Source organism: Nerophis ophidion, linkage group LG17, assembly GCF_033978795.1.
Source record: "Nerophis ophidion isolate RoL-2023_Sa linkage group LG17, RoL_Noph_v1.0, whole genome shotgun sequence".
NCBI classification, from domain to species: domain Eukaryota; kingdom Metazoa; phylum Chordata; class Actinopteri; order Syngnathiformes; family Syngnathidae; genus Nerophis; species Nerophis ophidion.
The window spans coordinates 45762498-45788286 of NC_084627.1; the positions used below are offsets into that span (position 1 = coordinate 45762498).

General features: G+C 41.7%; 1 protein-coding gene across 1 annotated transcript in view; it reads left to right on the forward strand.

Annotated features, from left to right (window-relative positions):
- The first annotated feature begins 5530 nt into the window (after positions 1-5530).
- The window catches only part of LOC133536490 (serine/threonine-protein phosphatase 2A 55 kDa regulatory subunit B alpha isoform), a 24223-nt gene continuing 3964 nt past the window's right edge, over positions 5531-25789 (forward strand). The window contains exons 1-7 of the mRNA XM_061877057.1: positions 5531-5864; positions 11007-11075; positions 17519-17616; positions 19071-19236; positions 22135-22247; positions 22657-22834; positions 24273-24437. Of these exons, the coding sequence (XP_061733041.1) occupies positions 5858-5864; positions 11007-11075; positions 17519-17616; positions 19071-19236; positions 22135-22247; positions 22657-22834; positions 24273-24437 (796 nt within the window). The 5' untranslated portion in view covers positions 5531-5857. The remainder of the gene's footprint in view (positions 5865-11006; positions 11076-17518; positions 17617-19070; positions 19237-22134; positions 22248-22656; positions 22835-24272; positions 24438-25789) is intronic.

A 25789-nucleotide genomic window follows, 5' to 3' on the forward strand; every position in this document is an offset into this window, starting at 1 on the left:
ATACAGTGTTCCGGTTGCACTTTATTACCACCTACTGGTTGGGGTGTGAAACTACAACAGGGTAAACGTTCTTATTTAAAGGCCTACTGGAATGAGATGTTCTTATTTAAACGGGGATAGCAGGTCCATTCTATGTGATCATTTCGCCATATTGCCATATTTTTGCTGAAAGGATTTAGTAGAGAACATCGACGATGAAGCTCGCAACTTTTGGTCGCTAATAAAAAAGCCTTGCTTGTACCGGAAGTAGCAGACGATGTGTGCGTGACGTCACGGGTTGTGGAGCTCCTCACATCTGAAAATTGTTTACAATCATGGCCACCAGCAGCTAGAGCGATTCGGACCGAGAAAGCGTCAATTTCCCCATTAATTTGAGCGAGGATGAAAGATTCGTGGATGAGGAAAGTGAGAGTGAAGGACTAGAAAGAAAAAAAAATGCGAGGGCAGTGGGAGCGATTCAGATGTTATTGGACACATTTACTAGGACAATTCTGGAAAATCCCTTATCTGCTTATTGTGTTACTAGTGTTTTAGTGAGATTATATGGTCTGCAACATTCTTTATTTTCAATCTGTGAATGTACAACTTTTTATTTTCAATCCATGAATGTACAACTGTTTGTTTGCTTTGTTGACCATTGACCGAAGAACAATAAACATGAAAAAGTCGGAAGGGTGTGGCCACAGGAGGATGCAAGTTCCGCTTATGTCTACGGTAAGAGCCGACTTATTACCACAATATTCTCACCGAAACCTGCCGGTTGACATGTGGTAGGGAACCATGTTTGCTTGACCGCTCTGTTCCATAGTTAATATTTACCTTCGGGAATTTTAAACAAGGAAACACCGGCTGTGTTTGTGTGGGTAAAGGCGGCCGCAGTACACCGTTTCCCACCTACATCTTTCTTCTTTGACTTCTCCATTATTAATTGAACAAATTGCAAAAGATTCAGCAACACAGATGTCCAGAATACTGTGGAAAAATGTGATTAAAGCAGACTACTTATAGCTGGGATCGGGCTGGAAAAAAATGTCCGCTACAACCGACCACACAGTCTGATAGTTTATATATCAATGATGAAATATTAACATTGCAACACATGCCAATACGGCTTTTTTAGTTTACTAAATTGCAATTTTAAATTTTGCGCCAAGTATCCTGTTGAAAACATCGCGGTATAATGACGCGTGCGCATGACGTCACGGATTGTAGCGGACATTTTGTTCCAGCACCAATCCCAGCTATAAGTCGTCTGCTTTAATTGCATAATTCTAAAAACAGGAAATACTAAACACACACAGAGGAAAAACTAAAACACAAACAAACTGTCAGTGGCAAGCCTGACAAGAGCGGCCCTCTGGGGCCAAACATGACTGCAAAGTGGCCCTCAGTAAAAAATGACTTTGCTCCAACCAGTTCAAGTCAATTTAGTTTTATTAGAGACGTATACAATCAAACTCTGGTAATATCAGAGAGCAACATGGGGCCATGTATTTATTAATATATTTCTTTTTAGATCTACTATTAAAATGCATTAAAAATCATGTAATAATAATATTCACTTTTACAAACGGACCCCTAGGGCCAAACATGACTGCGACGTGGCCCTCAGTGAAAACCACTTTGCTCTAACCAGTTCAAGTCAATTTAGTTTTATTAGCAACTTATACATTTAAACTCTGGTAATATCAGGGAGCAACATGGGGCCATGCATTTATCAATATATTTATTTTTAAATCTACAATTAAAATGCATTAAATTAGTGCTTGGGGGCGTGGTTCAGAGGGGAGGAGTAAATAAAATAAATACTTGAATTTCAGGGTTCATTTATTTACACATTTACACACACATAACACTCATCTACTCATTGTTGAGTTAAGGGTTGAAATGTCCATCTTTGTTTTTCTAACCATATGCATGTACAGTAGATGGCAGTATTGTCCTGTTTAAGAGTGTCACAACATTGCTGTTTACGGCAGACGAACTGCTTTACGGTGGACGAAAACGGACTGCTGCTGTTGTGTGTTGTTTTACCGCACAGGGAGGACGTTAATGAAACTGCCTAACAATAAACCCATGGGTTTATTGTTGAGCAGTTTCATTAACACATTATTTAAAAATATAAGAATTATAAGCTTAGGCCTATATTGCTGTAGTAGGGCCTAGTGATATATCACTAGGATAAAATAGGAAACTAACACTAGTGTTAAACTAACACTAGTGTTAGTTTCCTATTTTATCCTACAGCAAGAACAGAAGGGATTTAGAAAATAAGATAAACGGGTCCGTAATGGACCCGGGCCGGATGAGCCAGGGTTTTTATGAGTCCGTTGCTGGTCCGCGGCGGATGTACGTGCGGCATGTGCGGGTCCCAAGCGCACCCGCCGCGGAGGTAAGGTTCGATAATGGATGCGAAGCGGATCCAGCTCGGTGCCGCGGCGGGTCCGCGACCAGCCTCCGTGGCGGATCAGTTCCTGAGGGCAAGTGGACCCCGATACGGGTCCGTTTCGCGGGTCCGTTCCGGAATGCGCGATACCTCCGGAGTGTTTTCTGCTGTGTGGGCACATAAGAAACCAAGAACTCGCCCTCGATCATTCTACAGTTATAACGTCATTGGGCAGACACGCTCTTTATACACATCACTCAGGTCCGCATGGAGCTGGAGGGGGCGTGGCCTCCAGCTCCGCCTGAATTTCGGGAGAAAATTTGTCCCGGGAGGTTTTCGGGTGAGGCGCTGATTTTCGGGAGTCTCCCGGAAAATCCGGGAGTGTTGGCAAGTATGCATGGGGCCCTTAAAAAATGACCTGCGGGCCGCAAATGGCCCCTGGGCCACACTTTGGACTCCCCTGCTCCAAGCAGTTGAATTCAATTTAGTTTAATTAGCAACTTACACATTTAAACTCTGGTAATGTCAGGGAGCAACATGGGGCCATGCATTTATCAATATATTTCTTTTTAAATCTACAATTAAAATGCATTAAATTAGTGCTTGGTTCAGAGGGGAGGAGTAAATAAAAGAAATACTTGAATTTCAGGGTTCATTTATTTACACATTTACACACACATAACACTCATTGTTGAGTTAAGGGTTGAAATGTCCATCCTTGTTTATCCAACCATATGCATGTACAGTAGATGGCAGTATTGTCCTGTTTAAGAGCGTCACAACATTGCTGTTTACGGCAGACTAACTGCTTTACGGTGGACGAAAACGGACTGCTGCTGTTGTGTGTTGTTTTACCGCGCTGGGAGGACCGGAATGCGCGATACCTCCGGAGTGTTTTTTTGCTGTGTGGGCACATAAGAAACCAAGAACTCGCCCTCGATCATTCTACAGTTATAACGTCATTGAGCAGACACGCTCTTTATACACATCACTCAGGTCGGCATGGAACTGGAAGGGGCGTGGCCTCCAGCTCCGCCTGAATTTCGGGAGATTTTCGTGAGAAAATTCGTCCACGGAGGTTTTCGGGAGAGGCGCTGAATTTCGGGAATCTCCCGGAAAATCCAGGAGTGTTGGCAAGTATGCATGGGGCCCTTAAAAAAATTACCTGTGGGCCGCAAATGGGTCCTCGGTCACACTTTGGACACCCCTGCTCTAAGCAGTTGACGTCAATTTAGTTTTATTAGCAACTTACACATTTAAACTCTGGTAATATCAGAGAGCAACATGGGGCCATGCATTAATCAATATATTTCTTTTTAAATCCACAATTAAAATGCATTCAATTAGTGCTTGGGGGCGTGGTTCAGAGGGGAGGAGTAAATAAAAGAAATACCTGAATTTCAGGGTTCATTTATTTACACATTTACACACACATAACACTCATTGTTGAGTTAAGGGTTGAAATGTCCATCCTTGTTTTTCTAACCATATGCATGTACAGTAGATGGCAGTATTGTCCTGTTTAAGAGTGTCACAACATTGCTGTTTACGGCAGACGAACTGCTTTACGGTGGACGAAAAACGGACTGCTGCTGTTGTGTGTTGTTTTACCGCGCAGGAAGGACGTTAATGAAACTGCCCACGCAGTTTCATTAACAAATAATTAAAAAATACAAAGCTTATAAGCTTAGGCCTGTATTGCTGTAGTAGGGCCGAGTGATATATCACTAGGATAAAATAGGAAACTAACACTAGTGTTAGTTTCCTATTTTATCCTACAGCAAGAACAGAAGGGATTTTGAAAATAAGATAAACGGGTCCATTATGGACTCGGGCCGGATGAGCCAGGGTTTTTATGAGTCTGTTGCTGGTCCGCGGCGGATGTACGTGCGGCATGTGCGGGTCCCAAGCGCACCCGCCGCGGAGGTAAGGTTTGATCATGGATGCGGAGCGGATCCAGCTCAGAGCCGCGGCGGGTCCGCGACCACCTTCTGTGGCGGATCAGTTCCTGAGGGCAAGTGGACCCCGATTTGGGTCCGTTACGGAATGCGCGATACCTCCGGAGTGTTTTTGCTGTGTGGGCACATAAGAAACCAAGAACTCGCTCTCGATCATTCTACAGTTATAACGTCATTGGGCAGACACGCACTTTATACACGTCACTTAGGTCGGCATGGTTTTAATTGATTTTACCCTTTAAAATAGTTTTTAATCATATTTGTTTTTATATTGTTTTTATTGGTTTTATATTTATTTATTTTTTGTTTTTATTCAGTCATTGGTGGAGCATAATATCCATCCATCCATCCATTTCTACCACTTATTCCCTTTTAGGGGTCACGGGGGGCGCTGGCGCCTATCTCAGCTACAATCGGGCGGAAGGCGGGGTACACCCTGGACAAGTCGCCACCTCATCGCAGGGCCAACACAGATAGACAGACAACATTCACACTCACATTCACACACTAGGGCCAATTTAGTGTTGCCAATCAACCTATCCCCAGGTGCATGTCTTTGGAAGTGGGAGGAAGCCGGAGTACCCGGAGGGAACCCACGCATTCACGGGGAGAACATGCAAACTCCACACAGAAAGACCCCGAGCCTGGATTTGAACCCAGGACTGCAGGACCTTCGTATTGTGAGGCAGACGCACTAACCCCTCTGCCACCGTGAAGCCGGAGCATAATATATATATATATATATATATATATATATACTTTTTTTTAATTTAATTTTATTTATTTATTTATTTTTTTTTACAATTGTTTTTAACATGGCTGTGCAGCACTTTGGAAACGTTATTGTTGTTTAAATGTGCTATATAAATAAAGTGGATTGGATTGGATTGGATTGGAGCTGAATTTCGGGAGATTTTCGGGAGAAAATTCGTCCCGGGAGGTTTTCAGGAGAGGCGCTGAATCTTGGGAGTCTCCCGGAATATCCGGGAGTGTTGGCAAGTATGCATGGGGCCCTTAAAAAAAATGACCTGCGGGCCGCAAATGGCCCCCGGGCCGCACTTTGGACTCCCCTGCTCTAACCAGTTCAAATCAATTTAGTTTTATTAGCAACTTACAGATTTAAACTCTGGTAATATCAGAGAGCAACATGGGGCCATGCATTCATCAATACACAAAAACACGCAGGGATTACGCGCCCACCCGAGCATCTTCCCCGCGTGTGCGCGCGCATGTCATAGAAGCATTAAGGAGGCTGTGGCCGGTCACGAGTGGAGGACATCGGACATTTGGACAAGTGTCTCGCGTGGGATGCGACGGGGCGACTAAGGCGGAACAAGGCGTGGGGCGGGAAGAGCGTCGACAGCATCCGTGTCACGGCCGTGACTCAATCACCGACATTCAGCGGGATCCAATCTCAGGAGAAAAGTTGACTTCCTTCCCGCAAACCGACGCGTGGGAGTGGGAGGAAGGATCGCGTTTTTGGCCGCGGCGAGCCCCGGCTGTCTGTGTCGTCATGGCAGGTAATCGGCGTGGATAAGACCGTGCGTGCACTGTTCTGTGGACACTTTAGCCCACGCTAGCAGGCTAGCGAAACTTAGCCCGTGCTAATGCTAATGCTAATGCTAACGTTAGCTCGTCCGCAAACTCCAGCGTCATCACGCGTTGCTAATGCTAACTAGCCCGCTAGCCCGCCCAGGACCGGCGAGCTGAGTCCCCGCCCGCGAAACAGGTCGATAGTCCGTGTCCACGCAGTGTAAAAGTCATCATTTTAAACCGGCGCTCGTTTGTTGGTTGGGTTATTTTGCAACATTAAAGTTCCACTCTGTACGAAGCGAGCTAACGCTAGCTCAAACTTTGACATTGCTCACATGCTATAAACACCGCAGAGCCCGCTGATAAACATCGTGGAATATTTCGCGTGTTTTTATATATGCGCCTGAGTATACCATTTAATGTAATGTTCATTCATCAGCTGTTGACGTCACTTGTTCAGTCCTCCATCCATCCATTTACTACCGCTTGTCACGTTTGGGGTCTTGGCTGCATCCGGGCGGAATCAATCATCCATCCATCCATTTCTACCGCTTATTCGCTCTCGGGGTCGCGGGGGGCTCTGGCGCCTATCTCAGCTACAATCGGGCGGAAGGCGGGGTACGCCCTGGACAAGTCGCCACCTCATCGCAGGGCCAACACAGATAGACGGACAACATTCACACTCACATTCACACACTAGGGCCAATTTAGTGTTGCCAATCAACCTATCCCCAGGTGCATGTCTTTGGAAGTGGGAGGAAGCCGGAGTACCCGGAGGGAACCCACGCATTCACGGGGAGAACATGCAAACTCCACACAGAAAGATCCCGAGCCTGGATTTGAACCCAGGACTGCAGGACCTTCGTATTGTGAGGCAGACGCACTAACCCCTCTGCCACCATGAAGCCCGCAGAATCAATCAATCAATCAATGTTTATTTATACAGCCCTAAATCACAAGTGTCTCAAAGGGCTGCACAAACCACAACGACATCCTCTGTAGAGCCCACATACGGGCAAGGAAAAACTCACTCCAGTGGGACGTCGACAATGGTGACTATGAGAAACCTTGGAGAGGACCGCATATGTGGGCAAGCCCCCCCAGGGCACCTAAGGCAATGGATGTTGAACGGAACTAACATGATATTGTGAAAATCCAATCCATAGTGGATCTAACATGACCGTGAGAATCCAGACCAAAGTGGATCCAATAAAGTAGCGACAGTCCCGTCCAAAGTGGAGCCAGCAGGAAACCATCCCAAGCGGAGACGGATCAGCAGCGCAGAGATGTCCCCAACCGATACACAGGCGAGCGATCCATCCAGGGTCCCGACTCTGGACAGCCAGTACTTCATCCATGGCCACCGGACCTCTCTCTTGTGGAGGAGGGGGACAGAGGAGAAAAAGAAAATAAACGGCAGATCAACTGGTCTAAAAAGGGGGTCTATTTAAAGGCTGGAGTATACAAATGAGTTTTTAGATGAGACTTTAATGCTTCTACTGAGGTAGCATCTCAAACTTTTACCGGGAGGGAATTCCAGAGTACTGGAGCCCAAATGGAAAACGCTCTATAGCCCGAAGACTTTTTTTGGGCTCTGGGAATCACTAATAAGCCGGAGTCCTTTGAACGCAGATTTCTTGCCGGAACATATGGTACAATACAATCGGCAAGATAGGCTGGAGCTAGACCGTGTAGTATTTTATACGTAAGTAGTAAAACCTTAAAGTCACATCTTAAGTGCACAGGAAGCCAGTGCAGGTGAGCCAGTACAGGCGTAATGTGATCAAACTTTCTTGTTCTTGTCAAAAGTCTAGCAGCCGCATTTTGTACCAACTGTAATCTTTTAATGCTAGACATGGGGAGACCCGAAAATAATACGTTACAGTAATCGAGGCGAGACGTAACAAACGCATGGATAATGATCTCAGCGTCTTTAGTGGACAGAATGGAGCGAATTTTAGCGATATTACGGAGATGAAAGAAGGCCGTTTTAGTAACGCTTTTAATGTGTGCCTCAAAGGAGAGAGTTGGGTCAAAGATAATACCCAGATTCTTTACCGAGTCGCCTTGTCTAATTGTTTGGTTGTCAAATGTTAGAGTTGTATTATTAAATAGAGGTCGGTGTCTAGCAGGACCGATAATCAGCATTTCTGTTTTTTTGGCATTGAGTTGCAAAAAGTTAGCGGACATCCATTGTTTAAAGTCTAGCAGCCGCATTTTGTACCAACTGTAATCGTTTAATGCTAGACATGGGGAGACCCTTAAATAACATGTTACAGTAATCGAGGCGAGACGTAACAAACGCATGGATAATGATCTCAGCGTTGTTCGTGGACGCGGAGGGCGCGGTACTCCCTGGACAAGTCGCCATCTCATCGCAGGGCCAACACAGATAGACAGACAGCATTCACATTCACACACTGGTGCTAATTTAGTCATATCTGGGATTTATTACAAATACATATATTTTTATACATAAATTGGACATTAAATGACAATTTGGTTAGTCCATCCATTTTCTACCGCTTGTCCCTTTTGGGGTCGCAGGAGCCTATCTCGGCTGCATTCGGCGGAAAGCGGGGTACTCCCTGGACAAGTCGCTATCTCATCACAGATAGACAGACAGCATTCACACACTGGGGCCGATTTAGTCATATCTGGGATTTATTACAAATACATATATTTTTATACATAAATTGGACATTAAATGACAATTTGGTTAGTCCATCCATTTTCTACTGCTTGTCCCTTTTGGGGTCGCAGGAGCCTATCTCGGCTGCATTCGGGTGGAAGGCGGGGTACTCCCTGGACAAGTCGCTATCTCACACAGATAGACAGACAGCATTCACACACTGGGGCCAATTTAGTCATATTTGGGATTTATTATTGAATATATATATTTTTTACATAAATTGGACATAAAATGACAATTTGGTTAGTCGTGAGGTGTAAATGATGCAATGTATGTGTTCATTTTGGGCGGGGAAAATGAGACGGTTGCATTGCCTCATACCCTGTTTCCAGCGGATGAGGCCATGACCTCATCAGAGTACATTTCTACCCCAATTATTAGGTTAAAAATATATCCATCCATCCATCTTCGTCCGTTTAGCCAAGGTCGGGGCGCGGGGGCAGCAGCCTAAGCAGAGAAGCCCAGACTTCCCTCTCCCTGGCCACTTCATCCAGCTCCTCCCGGGGGATCCCGATGCGTTCCCAGGCCAGCCGGGAGAGATGGTTTTCCCAATGTGTCCTGGATCTTCCCCGAGGCCTCCTACCGGTCGGACGTGCCCGAAACACCTCCCTAAAGCGGTGTTTTCGGGTGGCATCCTAACTAGATGCCTTAACCACCTCATCTGGCTCCTCTCCATGTAGAGGAGCAGCGGCTTTACTTTGAGCTCCTCCCGGATGATAGAGCTTCTCACCCTATTTCTAAGGGAGAGCCCCGCCACCCGGTGGAGGAAACTCATTTTAGCCGCTTGTACCCGTGATCTTGTCCTTTCGGTCATGACCCAAAGCTAATGACCATAGGTAAGGATGGGAACGTAGATCGACCGGTAAATTGAGAGCTTTGTCTTCCGGCTCAGCTCCTTCACCACAACGGATCGATACAGCGTCCGCATTACTGAAGACGCCGCACCGATCATTAAAAAATTTTTTTTTTTACAGAAATTGGACTTAAATGACTATTTGGTTAGTCGTGAGGCGTAAATGCTGCAATGTATGTATTCATTTTGGGCGTGGGAAATGAGACGGATGCATTGCTTCATCCCCTGTTTCAAGAGGATGATGAATTATAATCTGCAAATAGTGTGCCTTTGTTGTTTGTCGGTGTTGTCTAGAGCTCGGCAGACTAGCCATGTAATGCGCTTCCATATCTGTAGTTGGCAGCAGGTAGCTAATTGCTCTGTGGATGTCGGGAACATGGTTTGTCATAATCACAATATGCATCCGACAGCGGGAGGCAGCGTGAAGGCAAAAAGGTATCTAATTTTTGAACCAAAAAAAAAAAAAAGGTGAGTGCCCCCAAGAAAAGGCATTGAAGCTTATGGAAGGCTATGCAGAACAGTAGCCTAGTGGTTAGAGTGTCCGCCTTGAGATCGGTAGGTTGGGAGTTCAAACCCCGGCCGAGTCATACCAAAGACTATAAAAAAATGGGACCCGTTGCCTCCCTGCTTGGCATTCAGCTTCAAGGCTTGGAATTGGGGGTTAAATCACCATAAATGATTCCCGGGCGCGACACCGCTGCTGCCCACTGCTCCCCTCACTTCCCAGGGGGTGATCAAGGGGATGGATCAAATGCAGAGGACAAATTTCACCACATCTAATGTGTGTGTGACAATCATCGGTACTTTAACTTTAAACTGAACTGGCTACAAAGTAAAGAAAGACGGAATGCTGGACGACAGCAAAGACTTACACCGTGTGGACCAGAGACGCCCTCCACATCCGTACATGACATGACAATCAATGTCCACACAAGGAAGGCTTGCATCCGCACAACTTAAACAGCCTTGATTGCTAAAACAAAGCGGGTGCGGGGAACAGCACTCAAGGAAGACATGAAACTTCTACTGAAAAATACCAACAAAACAGGAAACGGCACCAAAATAAGAGCGCAGGAAGAGAACTAAAACACTAAGCACAGGAAAACACCAAAAAAGTCCAAATAAGTCAGGGCGTGATGTGACAGGTCGTGACAGTACACCTACTTTGAGACAAAAGCTATTGCGATGCATGCTTGGTTATAGCTTGAAATTATATCCCACAACTGCGAGAACGACTTTTCACTGTCAATATCGGCTGTTGAGTTTAATTTTTTTATGTATTCTGCTGGTGGTGTGCCTCTGGATTTTTTTTTATGAAAACATGTGCCTTCGCTCAAAAAAGGTTGAAAAACTCTGCTCCAATATGTTGCAAAGATCTATTATGTCCTTTTCTGACAATAATCCCCCTCTGCTGCTTTTGAGGAGTCAAGATCGTCTTAGAATATGTGAATAACTGATGACTCATAAATGACAGATTGGTTATTAAATTATTCATTCTATCGCCTGATAAACATTACCACATAAGAGGATGATTGCTTTTCTGTGATGCCGGCGTCATTTTTAATGTTTTTTCTGCATTTGTAGGAGGTGGAGGTGACATGCAGTGGTGCTTCTCTCAGGTGAAAGGAGCCATAGATGACGATGTGGCCGAAGGTATGAACATTAGAGAGGGGATCGCTATTTAGACGTGGTGGAAAGCTATCTCTGTGTGTCTCAATTTGTCTTGTTTCCATTAGGCTTTTGTCACCTCGCACTCGTCTCATTTTTAGTCATCCACTAATCAGGGAAAAAACAGGGATAGGAAATACTAAGATTGTGCATAGAAAAATTTAAATCCACAATTTCAAAAATGGAAATCGTACACGTATTTAGTCACGGTCTAATTTGCTTAGTTGACCATGATGCATGTGCATGTATTTTTTATGTGTGATGTGGAGGGACAAACTGAGCAAAAAATGGGGCGTGGCATGGCAATACTATCTGCTCATTGATATCTCTAAAATAGCCCAATAAGAAAGTAGCTACGGTATTTTTTTTAACTATAAGTAGCACTTAAAATCCTTTCATTTTCTCAAAACTCAACAGTGCGCTTTATAATCCGGTGCGCCTAATGTACGGAAAATTTTTGGTTGTGCTTATCGACTTTGAAGCTATTTTATTTGGTACATGGTGAAAGGATAAGTGTGACCAGTAGATGGCAGTCACAAATAAGAGATACGGGTAAACTGCAATATGACTCAAGTAAACAATACCAAAACTGTATATTTGCCATTGAACATTACACACGGCACTCAAAAATCCATCATTATGTTTTAGTACGACTTTGGTAAGCTATGAAGCTGCATCGCTTGATGGATTGTACTGTGCTTCAACATGGGAGAATTATTATGGTGTGTGTATAAGGTAAGACATATCTGGCATTTTGTTTAGCAATAATATGCAAAAGAAACTTTTCTTACCTTCTGGTACCTGCTGATCGGTATTTGGCTCTGCATAAGTCCTGAAAATTTGTAGTCCGTGGTGACCCCATAGTCGATAAGCTTCTTCTTTTTCTCTATCGTCTTGTTATGGGACATTTATCCTCCGCTGTTGCCATTTGTAATATAAAGTAGTGTAAAGTCTTAATATATCTGTCATTAAACTCTCCATGAATGTGCTAAAACATACCGGTATGGTGAGTTTACATTATTCACCCAAGGAACTTTAGTTATTAGAGAGTTCCGGTCGGACGGTTTTTCACGGGACACATTTCCGGCGTTCTTGTTGCACTAGTGAGCCACGGATGAGGAGATGCTGCTCTGTTATTGATTGAAGTAAAGTCTGAATATCATTAAAACAGTTAGCTCCATCTTTTGACACTTCTTTCAATCCCGTCCTTGCACGCTACACCGCTACAACAAAGGTGACAAGGCGAGCCACATAAATAAAACCGCCCACAAAACGGCGCATCCTGAAGCGAATGTCAGAAAGCGGCTTAAAGATGATCTGTAAAACATCATCCTTGCAACATTTTGACCAAAGAACCACAATTTCATGTTCTGTAGACCACAAGGAAATGTTTTCAATTTAGAAAAAAATTACATTAATATGACCCCTTTAATGAGCTTTATAATCCTGTGCGCCTTTTGTATAAAAACAAACCTGTCTAGACCCGCTCGTCGGCAGTGCGCCTTACAATACGGTGCGCCCTATGCTCCGGGAAATACAGTAGTCCTTTTTATTTTTTTAGAGAATCAAGAGGGCTCTGTCTATTAGCTAAATATAGCAACTAAGTTGGCAACACTGATCCTTCCTGCTAAGTCTTGTTTTGTTTTGGCAGACCAGGTGCCTATGAGGTGAAGAAATCAAACCATAGCGACTTGTCGGAGATATTTATAAAACACATCTAGCCTTCTTTCGCACTTAGTCGAAATGAGATGCTTGGAATATGAGACTTTACTGACTTTCTTTGCCTTGGTTACGTCATTGGGTGTCTCCATATATGGTACAGGTTTACCCATAGAGCTTTGCGCATGTCCGCTAATTTTATTCAGTTGTAGTCCAAAGTTGCTGTCAAAAAGTGCTTTATTTTTGCCTATCCTCTTGTTGTCGGGCAGACTGTCTCGTACATGCACATGCATGCTAAAAAAAAACCTCAGATCTAGCCATTTGTATTTAAAAGTAGCACATAATTCTAGCTTGAACTTGATATAGAAGTGTTAAAACTATAAATGGCTGCCGTGGTGGAGATGCAGTTGAAGGAGGCTTGACAGGAGAACTTTGGCTCCTAAATAAGACCTCCCACAAAACAGCGCATTCTGAAGACAAGTCAAAAAGCGTGTTGAAGATGGTCTATTAGACTAAATCTTTGTGTATTTTAGACTAAAGAACCACCATTACATGTCATGTAGACTTTAAGGAAGTGTTTTATATGTAGAAAAAAAAATCATAGGACCCCTTTTAAAGGGGAACTGCACTTTTTGGGGAAATTTTGCATATCGTTCACAATCATTTTGAGCGACAAGAACACATGTTTTTATTAATTTATATTAAACATGACAAACGCTTGGAAGATGTGGCTAACCGTTATAGCCTTCAAAGCCCTCTGAAAAATCTTCTAAACCCTCCAACGTTTTGTATACACACTGCAAGTATATATATTATGTAGTAACAGACACCTTCATAACAATATGTAAAATATTTACCGTATTTTGGTCATTTCAATCATTGCCGGAACTCATTCTTCAGCACATATATGCCTGAGTGCAGCTGGGATAAGCTCCAGCGACCCCAAGAGGGGCAAGCGGTAGAAATGTATTTCCGTTTGCATGGCAGCGCAAGTATGACTTCTGGGAACAACTTCTCCCAGATCCAAACATGCGACTGTTTTAATCATGGCAGATTTAGTAACAAACAACAAACATGATGAAAATAAGAAATCATTACCTTATCTTTTCGATAATTTATGATATATTTATGGATATTATTTATTATCTTTTTGATAATAATTATATATTTATGGAGTATGAAAGGCAGCTTCTAGAAGCGAGTATGAAGGAAGAGTGTGACGTTGGGTTATTATGCTGGAAAAAAAGAGGTCTTCAGTTTTCGCTCTTACAATAAAAATGTCACTACAGCTTGGTTATAATACAGGTTATGGAACAAAAATGAGATATTGTTGGCAGTGGTTGAATGCATTTTAAAGGGATTTAGAGGCAGAATAGATGTCTCCCATTAGCTGCATTGCTAGCCACCAAAAACGAGCAGATTTTTACATTGGAAAGCCGGGGGGGGAACGTTTGTCTTCTTGTCGCTTATGATTATCAACGATTGACAAAATTCCAAAAAAGTGCTGTTCCCTTATAAAAAACTGAGTTACGATGCTATCTGCCTATAAGTTGGAACAACAAACTACATTCACAGACAGACAGTCCTCTTTTAATGTATTTATTGGGGTGAACCGATGGCACCAAATTTATCTCTAGTGGGGCGCAAAGGGGAGCGATTTTAACCCTTAATTAGTTTGTTAACAGATTACACACTGATTATAACATTTATTCAGTCTCTGAAAACATCTAAAATCCAATCATTTAAATTTAAGGCCTGAGAATAATCAAACTCTTTTAAAATCTATACAATTTAGGAAAGTCTTAAAAATACAGTACTGTCATTTTGTGTCCGAATTTTTATTATGTAGCCAACCGTTTGTCCCCATTGCGAACCAATTTTCCACACCAGTCATTTCAAGTGAGAGAGAGGAAGTCTGCCGGACGAAAAGGTGAGCCATTTGCTTTTGTAAGCGTGGATGAACGAGAACAATGCTGTGCAGTCAGAGCTGTGCGAGGCTTCTCCTATGCCACCTGGGGTCGTGTATGTCAGCGCATCCGCCCCCCCCTGGGTGAACGTGTCGGTAGTACCCTTAAGGTGCTATGCAACTGTTCTAAAGCACTTTGCCTCCAGGGGAAATACATTGAATGAACAATGAATCAACCTTCTGCAAGGAAACTTGAAACTTGAATTATTTCATTTTACAACATGTAATTCTTAAACTCGTGTTTTTGGTCATGTGTTTGTACTTTGATTGCTGGTATGGATGTGAAATTGGTCTTAAATTAAACTTAAAGTCTTAAATTGATTATTGGTGAAGTGAAGTGAATTATATTTATATAGCACTTTTCTCTAGTGAGTCAGAGCACTTTTACATAGTGAAACCCAATATCTAAGTTACATTTAAACCAGTGTGGGTGGCACTGGGAGCAGGTGGGTAAAGTGTCTTGCCCAAGGACAAAACAGCAGTGACTAGGATGGCGGAAGCGGGAATCTAACCTGCAACCCTCAGGTTGCTGGCACGGCCACTCTACCAACCGAGCGATACCGCCCCATCAAAGCCTATTAAACCCTGCACAGACACTGTTATCAAAAAGTCAGGCCGTGGACCTAACATGGACATTCAAAGCAACACAGGCAAGCTGTAAGCCTAATTTTGCACTGCAACAATATACCCAACAACTCAAAATATGGTAAGCGTACGGGTAAATGACATCCTTTAGTTTGTAAGGCATGTGCATGACATTTTTGTGGACGCCGTGGAGACAAAGTAAGCAAAGAACATTAAAAGCAAAACAAGCATGATTAGAAATACAAATGCACTTTATTAGGTAATTTATTTTTGTGATATAATAAACACAATAGTATTGTTTTTTTTTTATCACCAGCATCAAAGGGGTACTTTTTTCTTTTTTTTTTTACATTAAAACACTTCCTTGCGGTCTACATGGTGGTTCTTGGGTCAAAATGTTACATAGATTATGTTTCACAGACCATTTTGAAGCTGCTTTCTCATTTCACAATGCGCTGTTTTGTGGGCACGTCTTATTTACAGTATTTTCCAGACCATAGGGCGCACCAGATTTTAAGACGCACTGCCGATCAATTATTTATTTTAGAGCTTTTTCATATATTAAGCGCACCGGATTACAGGGCACATTAAAAGAGTCTTATTATTATTATTCTTATTATTATTATTTTTGTAAATGTCAGATACTTTCTTGTGGTCTACATAACATGTAATGGTAGGTCTTTGGTCAAAATGTTGCATAGATGATGTTTTACACCATCTTCAAGTCGCCTTCTGATAGTCGTTTCCAGATGCGCTGTTTTGTGGGCGGTTTTATTTACGTGGCTCACCTTCGACAGCGTCTTCTCCCCGTCATCTTTGTTGTAGCGGTGTAGCGTGCAAGGACGGGAGTGGAAGAAGTGTCAAAAGATAGAGCTAACTGTTTTGACATTCAGACTTTACTTCAATCAATAACGGAGCAGCATCTCCTCATCCGTGGCTCACTAGTGCAACAGCAACGCTGGAAATGTGCCCCGTGAAAAACCGTCTGACCGGAACTCTATTACTATAGTTCCATGGGTGAATAATGTAAACTCATTACACTGGTATGTATTAGCGCTTTCATGGCGAGATTACTGACAGATATAAGAACTTTACACTACTTTATATTCGAAATGGCAACAGTGGAGGATGACTGTCCCATAACAAGGAGATAGAGAAAAAGAAGACACTTATTGACTACGGCGTCACCACACACTACAAAGGCGGAATCCCTCAAATTTTCAGGACTTATGCAGATCCCAAATACAGATCAGCAGGTACCAGAAGGTAAGAAAAGTTCCTTTTGCATAATATTGCAAAACAAAACGCCAGATAATATGTCTTAGCTTATATACACGACACAATGATACTCCTATGTTGAAGCACAGTACAATCCATCAAGCGGTGCGGCTTCATTGCTTACCAAAGTCGTACGAAAACATTTTGACAGATTTTTGGGCGCCGTGTGTAATGTTCTATATATTCAATGAAGCATATAACATTTTGGTGTTTACTTGAGTCATATTGCAGTCTACAGTATCTCTTATGTGTGACTGCCATCATATTGCAGTCTACACGTATCTTTTGTGTGACTGCCATCTACTGGTCACACTTATCATTTTTTCGTGTACCAAATAAAATAGCCTTGAGGTCGGTAAGCACAACCAAAGTCATTCCATACATTAGTCGCTCCGGGTTATAAGGCGCACTGTGAAGTTTTGAGGAATTAAAAGGATTTTAAGTGCGCCCTTTAATCCAAAAAATATGGTACATTTATAGCAATTATATTCTTTTTTGTGGGGGTATTATGGTTACAACAAATCGTCCCACAACAAAATCGTCCCTTATTCCCTGCCCTACGTGTGTGTTATTTATTCTTAACTCTAAAGCGGTGCATCATGCCTGACACCTCAGGCAATCTGCATCTACTTAAATGTCTTTTTATAATCCTCTGTAGTGCAGCCTTTATGCTTCATTGGTCAGGAATGGGTGAAATAACTATGTGCATGAAAACTGGGTTACTCTCATTCAGTCTGCTCTACATCCATCTAGCAGTGCATAATGATGTTTGCTCAGAAGAAAGTGCTTGCGTTTCTCTTTGTAGTCCATCTGTGCTGTGGACAATGTGGGCTAGAGTTCACCGCTGAGGGTACTTGCAATGTATTCAAAGGCCCAGCGAATGTTAGATTACTGTACAATAGGAGAGATTGATTATGTGTCCTTTTCTTCTTTTTTTCAGCGGATATCATCTCTACGGTGGAGTTTAACCACACAGGCGAGCTGCTGGCTACTGGTGACAAGGGCGGGCGTGTCGTCATTTTCCAACAGGAAATAGAGGTGTTACCCAAATACATTTTTTTTTAAATATTTCACAACAATGTCGCGTAAACAAAACCCAAAACCATTGATGTTGGCACGTTGCTAAAAACGTAAATAAAAACAATACAATAATTTGCAAATCCTTTTTAACTTATATTCAATTGAATAGACTGCAAAAACAAGATATTTAATGTTCGAACTGAAAAACCCTTTTTTTGGCAAAAAATTATTGGGCACTTATACACCCCCATACCACCACAGATGCTGGATTTTAAGCTTTGCGCCTATAACAGTCTGGATGGTTCTTTTCCTCTTTGTTCTGGAGGACACAACGTCCACACTTTCCAAAAACAATTTGGAATGAGGACTTGTCAGACCACTGAACAATTTTCCACTTTGCATCAGTCCATCTTAGATGAATAACGTGGACCCCTACTTAAACAAGTTGAAAAACATATTCGGGTGTTACCATTTAGTGGTCAATTGTACGGAATATGTACTGAACTGTGCAATCTACTAATAAAAGTTTCAATCAAAATGAGCTCGGGCCCTGCGAAGCCTGCAGCGTTTCTGGGTGTTGTCAATAAATGTCTTTGGCTTTGCATAATAGAGTTCTAACTTGCACTTACAGATGTATCGACCAACTGTAGTTCCTGACAGTGGTTTTCTGAAGTGTTTTAGAGCCAATGTGGTGATATCCTTTACACACTGATGTCGCTTGTTGATGCAGTATCGCCTGAGGGATTGAAGGTCACGGGCATGCTGCTTACGTGCAGTGATTTCTCCAGATTCTCTGAACTTTTTCGATGATTTTGCGGACTGTAGTTGGTGAAATTCCTAAATTGCTTGCAATATCTTGTTGAGAAATGTTGTTCTTAAACTGTTGGATAATTTGCTCACGCATTTGTTAACAAAGTGGTGACCCTCGCCCCATCCTTGCTTGGTAATGACTGAGCATTTCATTGAAGCTGCTTTTATACCCAATCATGGCCCCCACCTGTTCCCAATTAGCCTGTTCACCTGTGGAATGTTCCACATAAGTGTTTGATGAGCATTCCTCAACTTCCTCTGTCTTTTTGGCCAATTGTGCCAACTTTTTTTTAAAACATTGCTGGCATCAAATTACAAATGTGCTAATATTTGCAAAAAATTAAGTTTCTCAGTTCGAACATTAAATATCTTGCCTTTGCTGTCTATTCAATTGAATAGAGGTTTAAAAGAGATCTGAAAATCATAGTATTCTGTTTTTATTTACGGTTAACACAATTTGCCAACTTCACTTGTTTTGGGTTTTGTTTTTGTTTGTCTCTAAATACTTTAACATTGTATCATCATACAAAGGATGTCGTAGTGGTTTGTGCAGCCCTTTGAGACACTAGTGATTTAGGGCCATATAAGTAAACATTGATTGATTGATTGATCAGAGTTCTGTCATCACATCTAAATGTCATTGTCCTGTTGTTTATAAACAGAATAAGAGTCTGCCTCAGTTCCGGAGCGAGTACAACGTTTATAGCACTTTCCAGAGTCATGAGCCTGAGTTTGACTACTTGAAGAGTTTGGAGATAGAAGAGAAAATCAATAAGATTCGCTGGCTCCCTCAAAAGAACGCTGCTCAGTTCCTGTTGTCAACCAATGGTAAGAACTTGTCTCTGAAACAACAACTCAGGGTGCACTTGCTAATAATGTTGCTCTTTGAGGCAGAGTGGTTACCTTAAAATTTGCTTAATGTTGACAAACAACAACAAAACGGGAAACTGTTGTATTTAATACTGTACATTATATAATGTGTTATATTATCATATTGCATCTTTAACACATACATTATTTATTATGCAAGACAGTGATTGTGTAACTGCTTCCCTGCATATTTGGCTAATTGACAATGTTAGTGATAGATATGCAAGTAGCCCATTGGTGTCCGGAGAGACAATGTTAATGAAACAGTCTCAAATAATACAGGTTTCATTTATTTTGTACCATATAATGGCAAATATAAATGTGACTATATGCAACCAAGCTTTAGAATGACTTACAGTTTACTAGAGATCGAAGGCTATGTTTTTATCAGGGCCGTTTCCAATTATTAGTTGTGAATGAGGCTGATAACAGATATTTGGAGCCGACATTCACTTCCTATTCTCTACTGCTCGCTAGTGTTACCTTATCTGAGTTACTGTGCAGAAACATGGAGAAAATAATTACAACAAATACACTTCATTCACTAACCGTGTTAGAAAAAAAGTCAGTCAGAATAATACATAATGTCGGTCAGGGTTGGCCACACTTTTTCAGCACGCGAGCTGCTTTTCAAATGACCCAAGTCGAGGTGATCTGGTGGCTTATAAATATATTGATACTCAGTGGAGCCTCGATCTGCAAACTTAATTTGTTCTTCAACATGGTTTGCCAAACAAAGACGTTCGTATAATAAAGCAGAGTTCCCCATAAAAATCAACGTAAACATAATTGGCTCTTGCCTCGACGAAAGTCCCTATTTTAGTAAAAAAAAACAAAGAACACTTTGAAGTCACCATATTGTGTGTATATATTATAATAATAATAATGATTTAGATTCATATCGCGCTTCTATTATTAGATACTCAAAACGCTCACACCTGGTGGTGGTAAGCTACATCTGTAGCCACAGCTGCCCTGGGGTAGACTGACGGAAGCGTGGCTGCCAGTTTGCGCCTACGGCCCCTCCGACCACCACCTATTATTCATTCACCAGTTTGAGTGGCACTGGGGGCAAGGGTGAAGTGTCCTGCCCAAGGACACAACGGCAGCGACTTAAATGTCAATAGGCGGGGAGCGAACCTGCAACCCTCAGGTTTCTGGCACGGCCGCTCTACCCACTACGCCATGCCGCCCCATATATATTGTGTACATATCAAACCAAAATACCAAGAGGGTAATAGCTCAACAGTCTTATTTATCCAGACAGCAACATTATAGAAAGCTTGAATGTCAACACTGAACACCCACCCAAACACACAAGTCTGGTTGGTGCGCTCGAAAACCAAAAAACAGAATAATGGAAAATCATTTTAACCTTGTGTCTGGAAGTATGTGTTTTAAACAAGCAATGACTTCCATGTAGTTGTCGCGAACATTAATAAAATCTAGCAGTGTGAAACAATCCTTCATCTGCTTGTGCCTAGGTAGTGCCTTCTCCTTCACTGTACTAAAGGTCCGCTGTAGCATTTTTTTTTGGTTTCATCACAATTAAAGACTTGCCGCGGAAAATATCCCCCTTCGCTGATAAGGTCCTTTTAAAAAGGTTAACTACAGAGCTAAAATGCTCGCTCAGTGTCTCGCAACATAAGCGGTACAGCAAAACTGTTAGTCGGAACACAAGTAAAGTGATCTCTCAGACAGGCTCTCACAGCTTTGACCAACGCAACATACGACACGTCCGAAGTGGCGCCAGCCTCGAAACTCTTCAAAATGGCTGCACCTGTGTGTACAGAATGTAAAAAGTATGTGACATAGTGGGCCCAGGTTCTCCAAAATACCGTGCCCACGGTTGCAAGAAGTGATGTCATCAAAATGGCAGCCCTTTTGGGCTTCCAGCGGCACAAACGTAGAAAACTCCTGTGGATGTACTACCAGTCTGTGGTTGCCAGTGTTCTGTTCTACATGGTAGTGTGCTGGGGGGGCAGTACAACTAAGAAGGACAGCTCCAGACTTGAGAAACTGATCAGGCGGGCCGCTTCTACAATGGGAATGAAACTGGACTCACTGGTGACGGTGGCAGAGAAAAGGACTGTTGACAAACTAGTGAGCATCCTGGATGATGCCAGTCACCCTCTGCATAGCGTTATCAGTAGCCAGAGGAGCCTGTTCAGTGCTAGACTGCTTCATCCCAGGTGCAGGACTAACAGACTCAAAAACTCCTTTGTCCCACACGCCATTAGACTGTACAACTCCTCTCTGGGGTGGGGGGCGGGGGGTAACAGTGCAATACGTCATCGTAACATGGTCACTACTGCCTACTTTCTCTTGTTATATTCTTATTTTACTGTTATATTGCTTTTTAATTTGTATTCTTATTGTAATATTTCTCTATTTTGTTTCCATCTAAACCCCCATTATTTACTTTTTACTTTTTTTTTTAAATTGATCTCAACTCTGTACACTGCTGCTGGAATTTAAATTTTCCTGAAGGAACTCTCTTGAAGGAATCAATAAACTACTATCTATTTGTCTATCTATCTATCTATCTATCTATCTATCTATCTATCTATCTATCTATCTATCTATCTATCTATCTATCTATCTATCAAAGTGAATGAAATGTAAGTACACTGAGACATGGTCTGCACACAGAATCCTATTTGGTGTGTTTGTAAACCGAAAAGTACGTCAAAGGGGGTGTTCATGAAAAGAGGTTTCACTGTATGTCAAAATGCCAAACATCATTGGTCAATCTCTACAATTAACCAATTATACTAGTAATTGGGGCCCAATTCAGTGGATATAATTAAGTTTTTGCTAAGATTCACATAAGTGTTTATCCTTTGTCTTTTACAGATAAAACTATTAAACTGTGGAAAATCAGTGAGCGAGACAGGAGACCAGAGGGGTATAATCTTAAAGAGAACGATGGACGCTACAAGGATCCTAACTCCATCACCTCACTGCGGGTCAGTCCATGAACCATACACACCCTGACAGCACGAGGATGCGATCACTCAACTGCACAACAATGATTCGAACAGAACAATCTACCTCTACACCTGATCTGTCAAGTCAGATGAAATTCCCATTAAAATGTATAGTCAATGGCAGCAAGTTAGATAAGGTATTACGGAGCTGCAGTGTTTTTGCCGGAACTTCCAAAAACATTTGTTTGGCAGCCTAGCAGGAATGCCCACAGCCATCTTCTGTGTTTATTCATAGTATAATGTCAAACCTGCCATTTCCACCCATTTTTTGCTCCGCTCAATAAATTCCTCCCTTGAGGGAAGACATGCTTTGATTCAAACAAAGAAAACAGTTTCAGACAGATTTGCATGACATCATTTAAAGTACCTGACTCTTCATACGATTAAGGTGCCAGTTTTGATACCAATGGACCTCATGGTGGAAGCCAGCCCACGCAGGGTGTTTGCCAACGCTCACACCTACCACATCAACTCCATCTCAGTCAACAGCGACAATGAGACCTACTTGTCCGCAGACGACCTCCGCATTAACCTCTGGCACCTTGAAATCACCGACCGCAGCTTCAGTATCCTTTTCTGCCCATTGTTGCGTGACTGGTGAAACTTGACATTTGCTGTGGATGTGTTTAGAATGTGATGACGCCAACAAGATTTTTCTGTGATTAAGGACGTTATGTTTATTCACATACGAGGGTAGGCCTGGGCCGATATTAGATAAGTCAATTAACCGGCGAAAAATGAAAATGAAGTGGGTAAGTTTTCCAGCGTCAATAAATTTCTATGTGCATGCTTCAAGAGGAGTCACACTTTTTATTGCTTTCAGTAGCTGCACGCTTTTGTGCTTCATCGGAAGAGGTTGAATTTGGTCCGTGTATCTTGCGTTTATTCTACTTCCAATTCTGAAACGCAAATCAAAAAGAAAATTAGGGCCGTTTTTCGATTTTTATTATATATGGCAGATTTTAAAACAAACAAAAAAGGGTTGCTTTTCATGAAAATATTGCCATGAAATTAAATTTTGTGCTGTATGGATGTTTATCTTTCCAGATAAACACAAAAATCTAATGAATGTTTATCCAACATGCAAAAATGCATGTTTAACTCTGTGGTGACAAATTGAACCGTAAGCAGTATTTTAGCTTTTCCTTTGCGTTTAGCATGTTTTTAGCATAACTGTAACACCTTTGTTCAGCAGGAGTCCTATTGTCGTTTATAAAAAATCTCATTAAATAAGTGTCCAACTTTTGTTTCAGAAATAAAAATTGGTTTTTTTTTTAGTTGCATTTGATAATTCTAAATTGAATGAACAGAAGGTACACAAACCGCATATGTTAAAATATTTTAATTTTCTTTTCCTAAATGAGAATTGAAAAACAGAAAAATTATTTTTTTCAACTTTGTTTTAAAATATTTAAAAAAATTAAAAACAAAGGGTTTTTCTTTTTGCTGTTGAAAAGCTATAACCCAATATAAAAAATGGTTTGATTTTCATTTTATATTTTGTAAAAGAAAAATTATTATTCCCTGTATTTTGTGGGACTATATCCATAGGCCCTATGCTTCCAGGGATACTCTTTTTGCAAAAGGGACTCCAATACAAACAAAAGAAACAATGTAATACAAAATTATTTCTGGAAATAATTAAATTTGTGCATTTGTTTCTGTGGCTGCGGGCGGTCTGTACTACAAATAAACGGTAGTAATGATAACTGCTTTAAAACTCCCGACGGCTAGTATTACTACAATAAATGAAAATGATCAATTATCATTAACAACTGCACTTTCAAATGGACGGACTGTCAAAATTTGGTATTGATCCAGGCATAAGGGAGAGGTTGGATGCCAATATGCATAAACAATGTTTGGATAAAAAATGTCTGTAGATCTATGGCCAACCGTAGGGATCTTGAACTTCAAAAAGTTGGTACCCACTGATACACACTATCTTTGTGCATTTGCCAAGTGGATCTGTTGAAATTATTCCTCTTAATGCAACGCTATTAGACATTGTTGACATTAAACCCGCCAACATGGAGGAGCTAACAGAAGTGATCACTGCAGCTGAGTTCCATCCGCATCAGTGTAACACCTTTGTCTACAGCAGCAGCAAAGGAACTATTCGTCTGTGTGACATGAGGATCTCTGCGCTATGTGACAAGCACTCCAAACGTGAGTAACCCTGCCCATGTACCTCCGCATTAAGATGTCCTAACTCCACAACACAAGAGGTATAGTGTGAAAAGTTGTACTTTCTTGTAAAACAGCACAATCATGTAGCGTGTTTTCCGTACTATAAGATGCACTTAAAATACTTTTTTTTTTCTCAAAACTCGACAGTGCGCCTTTATAACCCGGTGCGCCAAATGTACGTAATAACTCTGGTTTAGCTTACCAACCTCAAAGCTATTTTATTTGCTAAATGGTGTAATAAGTGTGACCAGTAGTAACAAGTAAACAACTCCATCATTTTATATGTTTCATAGAAAATATAGAACGTTACACATGGTGCTGAAAAATCTGTCAAAATGTTTTAGTACGACTTTGGTAAGCTATGAAGCCACACCGCTTGATGGATTGTACCGTGCTTCAACATGCGAGTATTATGGTGTCTATAAGGTAAGACATTATCTGGCCTTTTGCTTCCCAATATTATGCAAAAGCAACTTTTCTTACCTTCTGATACCTGCTGAGATGTATTTGGATCTGCATGAATCCTGAAAAATTGCGCGCTTCCGCCTTTGTCGTCCGTGCCGGCCCCTAAGTCGATAAGCTTCTTCCTCTTCTCTATCTTCTTGTTATGGGACATTCATGCTCCGCTGTTGCCATTTCTAATATAAAGTTTTGTAAAGTTCTTACTTATATCTGTCAGTAAACTCGCCCTGAAAGCACTAAAACAAACCGGGATGGGGAGGTTACCTAATTCACAAAAGGAACTTTGATTATTAAAGAGTTCCGATCGGACGGTTTTTCATTGGACACATTTCTGGAGTTTTTTCCAGATGAGATGTTGCTCCGTAATTGATCGAAATGTCTATGAAACAGTTAGCGCCTTCTTTTGACACTTCTTCCACTCCCGTCCTTGCACGCTACACCGCTACAACAAAGATGACGGGGAGACGCTGCCAAAGGTGAGCCACGTAAATAAGACCGCCCACAAAACGGCGCCTCCTGAAGCGTCTGTCATGAATTGAGATTATCTGTTAAACATTATTTATGCAACATTTTGACCAAAGTACCACCATTACATGTTATGTAGACCACAAAGAAGTGTTTTATATTTAGAAGAAAATCATAATAATATGACTCCTTTAATGCACCCTATAATCCGGTGCGCCTAATATATGAAAAAAGATAAAAAATAGACCATTCGTTGGCAGTGCACTTTATAATCCGGTGCGTTTTATGGTCTGGAAAATACAGTAACCGATTCTCTCCTATTCACACAGCAATTACCTATTGATGTCTAAACATTTCAGTTAATGCAAGAATTTCTTTTTAACTTTACGTTTTCATCATTTCCC